The sequence below is a fragment of the Hylaeus anthracinus genome, unplaced genomic scaffold (assembly GCF_026225885.1).
Source record: "Hylaeus anthracinus isolate JK02 unplaced genomic scaffold, UHH_iyHylAnth1.0_haploid 11989, whole genome shotgun sequence".
Lineage (NCBI taxonomy): Eukaryota > Metazoa > Arthropoda > Insecta > Hymenoptera > Colletidae > Hylaeus > Hylaeus anthracinus.
The window spans coordinates 9,169,043-9,177,985 of NW_026534337.1; the positions used below are offsets into that span (position 1 = coordinate 9,169,043).

An 8,943-nucleotide genomic window follows, 5' to 3' on the forward strand; every position below is an offset into this window, starting at 1 on the left:
TTATTCTTATACAAAATTAAAAGTGCTTTGTTCCTTCTTCTTGCGCGAGCTTCTCAAATTCCATTTTATATTGGACCCCACTGGAGATATGACACGCCACTGTATGTAAACGAGTCGGTTTCACCTTCGCGATTTGCATACCGTTAATTCTTAATTAACTTATACTTTACAATCGCATTTTGATTCGTCTCCAAGGACAAAGTACACAATGATTGTTGTCATCGCTTCGCGTAGAATTGTTAAACCTTCGGTCGTGGCATTGTTGTTCAATTAGGCGGTCCGTTTCAATATTTAATTGCGTCGAGGCGAGTACACCGTTCTTTATCCGCAGACGATAAAATTAATAGCAGGAATGGTAAACAAGCGTCGCTTTAAAAACAAGCTTCGAAAGTAAAGATGTTCATTGTTGAATGTTTCGCACTCCTTTCGTTATTTCATTCCAAATTGTTGACTTCCGTTCTTGTCGTTAACTATTATTATCTATTTCAATTACTTTATTATCAGGAAAGACTTCTATTATCAGTGAAAATTTTGTATGCATTCGCAACATTTCTTATTTACCATGTCGAATTTTTAACGAAACATCGTATCTTTGTCAAATATTATTAATCGTCGTCTAGTGTAAGTATTGGAGCTAGAGTCACAAGTGCCCAGATGCAACTTCCGGTTTATGGACCCAATCTAACGCAAATTCTATAAATTAAAAATAATGAATGATATTGAAAAAGATCCGAAGTGAAACTGTGTTGTTTTCTACGAATTACCGCGATTGCTAGATTCGAGGTAAACAGGGTTATCCACGCTTAAGGTAACTGGTTTTATTCCGTGGATGATCGTATATATGCATGTATATATGTATGTAATTTCCAGCACACGGAAGTCAGCAATATTTCACTCGGTGTTCAGTAATTTTATGGTGCAAGGCATTCGTATTTTAGTCACGCGCGCAGAAACGGTTTTGCTAGCAATATGGCTCAAATTGAAGGCATTGTTTCTGTTATCAGTTGTGTAGAATATTTGAATTTTTTGTGAGAATGCGAGAAAAATGATTCCAAGAAAACGAGAAGAGGGACTAATATTTCATGGTAGATATTTTATAGGTTAGTTCTTTTGCTTTGACTTGGACACTTGTTACATGGTGTTCATAATTATTACGATGGGGACACGTACAGTGGCGGCTCTACTGTTTACGAGACTTTTGGCGAAAAATCTTGTGCGAAAGAAGACAGGTTTTCTATTAAGGGCATCGTCCATTGATATATTGTTATATTTTCTAAACCAATATTTTAAAAATAATAACGATATTAATATTTGGAACAAAAAAATAATATTGAAGTATTAATACTAAGAGAAACATAAAATTCTAGAATAATACTTGGAATAGATAATGATTACATAATAGGATCATTCCAGTTTAAATTTATTTAAATTAAAACAAAATTTCAACACAGTTGCGCGAGGTCCTAGTCACCTCCTATATCGTTTCTATGTAGGGTCGTCACTGGAAACCTAGAAGGGCAAGTCGAAGTGTAATTTATGGATCTTGTTCGAAGAACGAGGCACCATGACGTCTTAAATTAGATCAATCGCAAAGAGCCCTCTGTTCAACTGAAAGTAAATCGAACTTGACAACTTCCGCCCTCAGGTTCTCAAACATGTAACTTTCCTAACAGGCGTGGAAGAATAGTTCCAAATAATGGCATCTTTTGTCCCCTCTATTGTATCGTATCCGACGAAACCAGAAACGTTCAATGGAATAATAAAAGCAAAGATCAGTTCATAAAGTAATAAAAGCTCGAGTGCTTTTTACGCGCAACACGTTTTATTTGAAAGCGTTTCTTCTGTTCGAAATGTTCGAAATACGTCAGCGAGAGTAAATAAGATAACAAAATTATCCGTAAGTTAAGGCGATAAGTTAGAATCATAATTTCGATTAGCGTTTGAGCATATTCGTTAAACCGCCAAGGTCGGCCTTACCATGTCAGCTCGAACAAGGAAAAAGTACAAATTTCTCGAATAACTAAAGGGAACGAGATTATGAAGTTAAACAATTTTCTAGTTCAACAGGAAAGAAAGTAAATCTTTAAAGAGTTCCGATAATTAAAATTATTTACTTACTTCCCCAAGTTACAATCGAGTTTCAAATTCGTCAATATATTTTCTTCGATGTTACTTTAAATTTAAACGTCAGATGTAATTTACTTTTAGTTTGTAACGTGAGTGAGAACGAGTTGCCTAAATTGGAGTAATATGTATTGTATATGTCATATGTGTATATGTTATTATACACATATGACAAATATAGGGTGTCCCAAAAGTCGCGTAGGAGCCGGAAATGGGAGGTAGCTGAGACGATTCTGAACAACAATTTCCTTAGCGAAAATGTTGTCCGAGGTTTCGTTAAGGAGATATTAAGCGAAAACCCCGACCAATCAGAGCGCGAGTATGCCAGTTGAGCGTAGGCTACGCGCTAAGCGGCCGCACTCATACGCTACCACAGCCGCTCCAACTGTATACGCGCGCTCTGATTGGTCGGGGTTTTTTGATCATATCTCTTTAACGAAGCCTCGGACAACATTTTCGCTAAGGAAAAAGTTGTTCGATATCACCTCCCGAACCACCCCTTTCAACGTGTTACAACATTTTTGGGACACCCTGTATTTGGGCGCTAGTCCTTTGGCGCCAGTCCTGTGCACGATCCTGGCTCAAGGTGTTTAGACCATGGTCCCTTCGGGATTCGTCGGGCGTTCCCGTGGCTGTTCGTTCGTGCTGGCGCGCGCTCCGTTCGGTGCACGGCGCCTCAGTGTTCGTTGCGACTCCGTGCTAGTGGGACGCGTTCCCGCGGTGTCTGGCTACTTCGTGATCGCGTCGTGACCAGAAACGCGTACGCGAGGTGCGAGAACGCCCCAAGTAACCGTTTTCGTAACTATTCCGCGTGTACCCGGTGAAAATTACCGACCCGTGTTTAGACGTTTTCCCGTACGATTGTGTGCAACGCCGTCCACGAGATCAGGAAGGAAGAAGGGGGAGCAAGAAGTGCCGCGGCAGAGACTGGAGAAAGGAAAGACGAAAGGATTATAAGACTATATTCGAGCAACATGGCCACTGCGATCGACGACCGGCAGGAGTTGTTGGAGCAGTTTCAGGCGGTGAGTCCTTTACATCCTCCCACGTTTCTTTATTCTGTCAACGAATCTCACAACGAATCCGTTACAAGACGCTCGTTACTATGGTTTTTCGTTGATGTTGCACATATCGCTGCATGCACTCCGGCTTCTTATCGATCGCCGGTTTTATCAGCATGCTTTCGTGGAAACCCACCCTCGTGAGGACTACGCCGGGTGTCGCCGCCCTGCAGTCAGTTTACTCGTTTTGTGCCAAGCTTCTGCTGGCGTTTGACACGGGGAGATGGGCGGAATTTTATTCGAATGATGGATAACGCGAGCAACGTAAAAATGTGGCGATTCGGGGCGTTTATTGAATTAGATGGAACTTGATGAAATATTAAGCGGAGATGACAATCCAGGCATGTGGTTCATTCTTAGTCGATATTTCGAACAGACTTTTTAGTTTTCTTCGGTAGAAAGGAGTTGTTATTGCAAAATACCATAAGGAAAGATTTTGTTACGAGGAATGTTCCAGAATAGAAATGAAGCACATACTTGGGTTGATATCCTCGCTTAATCTTTCTTCTGTTCCAAAGAATCATTCAAATCGTCACATTTCTATTCACCTTTGGTCTTCATTTCTTCCCACTCTCTCCTTTTTGCTGTTTGAAACCGATACAGCATGCAACGAGTAGCATTTCTTCGCGATTGCGTGTACCGGCAATGAAACGATCGCGTATGATTTATCGATTTCCTTGTCTAGCTTCTGCCGTTCCTACGATGAAATTATGCACGTAGGAATGAGTCGAAGGTCTACGTGAATCATCCCGCACTTTATTTAGAAAAATGCTGTCCGCGCGTAACGTTCGCGAAACGCGTTACCCGCGACGCTGAACAACATATCGAATTGATCGAGCGTGTAATTACCGCTCGATATATCGAATGTCGTGACCCGGTCGCTTTTCGCTTCTATTCCTCGCTATGTATGTTTACGCACGTGTGGTCGCACTGTACGCTGCACGTAACGATCGCGGGGTCGTATTCTTGTTAAACAATTGGAGCAAAACTGGCTAGTTGCATTTGTTATGAACATCGTACGCGTTGCATGCCGCACGGAACAGGTCAAGTTACTAGCATCGAGTTTATGTGCGTTCGACCTTCGAGTAAGTAGGCGCTTACTGTCGTTTCATCGACGTTAAGGGGTTAGACGCAGTCAGGAAAATGGAAACGGACAATTTATTGTGTGTGTGTGTTTTTTTTTTAAGGTATTGTACTATAATATCTTAATAAGGATAATAATTTTTATTAATGAAATGTAAATATACAGGGTGAGTTCGAAGAAACAGAACACTTAAATATCACCGTTACATTTCGTTGTACAAAAAAACTTCTTAGGACAAAGTTACATTATTTGAAGGGCCACATGTAACGGTGTAAGGGAACAAATTTTCAATGTCTTTTTTTTTTTTATAAAATTTCAAGGTCATCGATGTTTTTTTTAAACGGAACGATATATTTTCGTTAACGTAATGTTGTAACTGACAAAATAACGAATTCATCCATATACAATATTCATCATACAATATGACCTACAAATGACCTTCAACCTAGAAAAATGGAATAAATAAAATTCAACGTGTAAGATTCATTTGCTTTATTGCTGTTAATACGAAACGTTTCTTAAAACAAAAAATGTTTTTTAGTTCTTTAAAACATGCTTTATAATATACTTAATTGTTACTTATGCAAATTATTATTTAGTAACTAAAAAGAAATCACAAAGAAATGTCGTTTTTCCTCTTCCTGACTGCGACCAACCCCTTAACCCTTTGCGGTCGTGCGTCGAGCGTGGCCCGGCCGTGAAGGGTCTCCGCTCGATTCACGTTTCTAGTTTCTAGTTTCTCGTGCATCGTCGAACGAGTTATTCGAGAGCGTTGCTTTCCTAACGGAACCCAATTTTCGGGCTTGATTCCCGCTGATAAATGTCTCGAACATTCTTCGATACCGTTATGACCATAGGGCTTGGAGACTTCTCCAAGTCTTATTGCTGATGTATGCTAATCCGTGGATGATTAAAATATTAGGTGAAACAATGGTACCATTTGGGTTGTTTCAATATCAATATTCAAATGATAATAATAATAATCAAATATCGAATAACAGTAGGTGAACTGGAAAGTAACATCGTTTTTAAATATTCGTTTATCACTTGACTCATTGATTTTTATCGACCTGGAATTGAAAATTTGCACAACAGATGACAAAAGGCTGTTGATAACGATGGCGATTGCATAACTGATTAAAATACCATGCGATAGTACTTTTCGAGACGAATTCATTAAGCTTTAATGTATTCGCCCGATTTTTATTAGTTTCGAAGATAGGACGCTTCAAAGTTTGTTAATTTTCAAGGAAAAAACTCGGTTCGACACCGGGCGGTCCCATTGATGCAATAAGCACCATGCGGTTCTTGAAATCGATACGGAGGGTCTCGCTGGGAATTATATACATATATTCTAGGCCCAGAATATTGGGATTCTTCCCATTTTCCACCGTATCGATTTCAAGAACCGCATGGTGCTTACTGCATCAATGGGACCGCCCGTGATTTTTCCTTGAAAATTAGCAAACTTTGAAGCGTCCTATCTTCAAAACTAATAAAAATCGGGTAAATACATTAAAGCTTAAGGGAGTGGATACCCGTGCTTTGTATGCGCTGGTACGCGGTCAAACAGCTCCACACCACTGTATCCGTACACGGAACCTGCAAAGGCTTGCGTATTATCCTACTTTTGTCTCGACAATGCAAATTTGAGACCTCTCGATAGTCGTTTCCGCTAGGTAAATATTTCAAACTTGTGCGCAAGCTCCTATAGGTAGTCTACTTTTGCTATTTTGTGTTATACCCGATGAAGGATAGTGATGTGGAGCTGTGTGAGTGCGTACGAACACATACAAGGCACGGGAGTTCACTCCCTTTGAATTCGTCTTGGAAAGTGTTATCGCGTGATATAAAAAAAAAAAGAGCAAAAAATATGTAGTTTGAAAAACGAAACTTGACCATAATATCTCGTTAAATGATAAAGTCGACAAAAATTCCTTCGCGCTGAAACACGAGCCCCATTTCACCACGCAATTTCCATATTTGAAGTTTTCCATTCGGCCTATAATTTTGGAGTTAAAGCTCTGTATCACTAAGGCTGGGACACCCTGTATAGCGAGACATGTGACCGTCGCACGTGCTCGTCCACGGAATACCTACGCTCGTTCTAATTACTTTTTACCATTACGGTCGAGCGATTTCTCGGCAAGATATCTCGTTCGATGATCGTGGGACGGTGCACCGGGTTTTACGAAGCCGCGAAGAACTACGGTGACTCGTTGCCAGGTCGTTGTTTCTTGTTCTCCACGAGTTCACTTTTCACGGTTGATTAACTGAGCGTGCGGTCTCGTTCCGTGGGCGCTTTTTTTTTACCCGTTCGCCTCACTGTACCCGCTGGGCACGGATTAATTTGTTTTCGCGGACTCCGGGCACGCGATGCTTTTTAATATCGAAAATACGAAAGCTCGGTTATATATTTGTTTTTCTTTTCCTTTTTCCCGTGGCGTATCATATCCCGTTTACCGAACGCTTAATTGCATACAGTTTCGGACGTTCAGTACACACGAGTTGCAGAGCGAACCGATATATTGGATTATCGGACCGCTAATGGACGCTCGTTAACTTCTCTACCGTGCATCGGAAGTTTCAACGTAAATAGACCGATAGTTTTCGAATATCATCGTCCCACGTACGGCGGCCCCTGCGGTAGAATTTAATTACCGCGTTCGCGAATATGTTGTTTAATTGCTGTTATGAAATTGAATATTATACTTGCTTTCGTCGAATATAATGGAATAAATACAATTTGCACACGTTCGTTGCGAAGTATCGAATTATACGATTTGAATTCCGATTTTTATTCGAACGAGAATTCGAACTTTCCGGTTTCTGATTGTCGCGAGTTTCGAGGGGAACGGCGTTTCAAGCCAGCAGGATACAAATTATAAGGAACGATGCGACGATGGTGCTTAGAAGCGAGATGAGAGAATCCCCTCGAAAACAATGACCTTGCTCAAGTGCAAGGGAGATGGCGAAATTGCTCCCTTCCGCCGGCATTGTCGAGAAAGTCTTCAATTATCTTATTGATCGTGTTACCGGTGCGAAAGCAACCCCTTCCGACGTATCCTGCTGCACTGCTACAAAACTGCACGCGGATACGAAGGATTTATCTTTTCGGAGCACTCGTGCGGTTCTAATACACTCCCTTCGTTTTGTCCCTCCTCTCGGTTTCACGAGATTTGCTTTTCGGTAGCGAAAGTCGTTAGCGGAAGTAATCGAGGTGCGTTTCGTATTTGCACTCAGAGAAGGGTGCTCGAAAGGGTGCGGTACATGCTAAAGAGTTCCCAAAGCGATTACGGAACACGACGAGCTCGTCGCTCGTTTGTTCAGTTTAGTATCTCGCGACGAATAACGCGACGACGAACGTGAACATAAACAACGCGTAAACAAAAGAAATATATAAAATTGCAATCTACGTAAATTTATTCGCGACGTCTAAAATTGTTAAAAATATTTAGTCGTCACTCTTTATATGCCCCCTTCCTCAATTATTAGTTCACGTTCAAGCTGATAAAATTAAAAGCTCGATCGAGAACACTGATTAGCCGAATTCGACGAAACGTCGACACAATTTAGTCATCGTTAACAGATTAATCGTGTTTAAACTGATCCAGAGATAACGTTCCAGGTAATTAGAGGATCGCGTGATATTAGGTTGTCCCGAAAGTTTCTTTCGCGAGTTGCACTCAATTATTTGATGTGATCGTGTTTATATAAATAGACAATTTAATTTCATAGATATTCATGTTGTGACAGTAACGGAGCAAAATGAATCGTGCACAATTCAGTAACGTAACATGAACCATAAACTATTGTGCATGTATTACTTATTAACACATTGAATGCCAGACAAATATTTTTGTTAACAGTTTCTGCTAAAATGAAATATTATTTAAACTACTGGAGACTGCATAATCGAACATTAATAGTCGTATTTATTTTTGTAACTTCATAAAAATTTATGAATTTCGTTTAATTTCGTTTCCTTTGATGGTTGACTTTCAGAATTAATTTTTCTTTAGTTCTTCATTAAAAAGCACTCTGTCACCCGTATATGGGTGACACGGCGATCAACGTGTTAATAAAGCGAAAGAAACTTTTTGGCAACCTAATATAATGAACAATTCGTACTCCGTTAATTCCTGTAGACACCTGTAAATGTGACCGTAGAATTTCTTCTTTCGCGCCCACCTTTCGTTTCGTTCTTCGTCGATCGTTTCCCGAACCGAATGTCGAACGGAGTCGTGGCGAAACGAATAAAACGGGACGAAAAAATTCGCACCCGTCGGCGCGTAATAGCTGGAATTCCAGACAGAGATCAGATAACGCTATCCGGAGCAACGTTTTCGAATCCACGAAAGCGTCGACTGACGCGGCTCGCGTCTCTGTTCCGTCGTTCCATCGGCTTTAACCGAGCCACCCGACTTTTTAGCGCATCTAAATCACCCCTCGAGTATGTAAATATGTATATCGCAACGGTGCTTCGCGTCGGTGTGGATTACGATCGCCTGGGTGCACAAGGGGTTGAGAGTCAACCCGTCAGAAACAATGTTGGGAAGAGTGTTCACCCTAAAAGGGACGAGATCCGGCTCTGGAGGATTATTTTATTTTTATTTTTATTTCTTATTCCTTTATATGTACTACGGTACATTTCTTTATTAAGCAGAGACATTA

At 40.6% G+C, this 8,943-nt stretch overlaps 1 protein-coding gene across 1 annotated transcript in view; it reads left to right on the plus strand.

The window, feature by feature from the left end:
* The first annotated feature begins 2,789 nt into the window (after window positions 1-2,789).
* The window catches only part of LOC128887934 (plastin-1), a 38,086-nt gene continuing 31,932 nt past the window's right edge, over window positions 2,790-8,943 (plus strand). Inside the window, exon 1 of the mRNA XM_054144449.1 lies at window positions 2,790-3,149. Coding sequence (XP_054000424.1) covers window positions 3,099-3,149 — 51 coding nt within the window. The 5' untranslated portion in view covers window positions 2,790-3,098. The remainder of the gene's footprint in view (window positions 3,150-8,943) is intronic.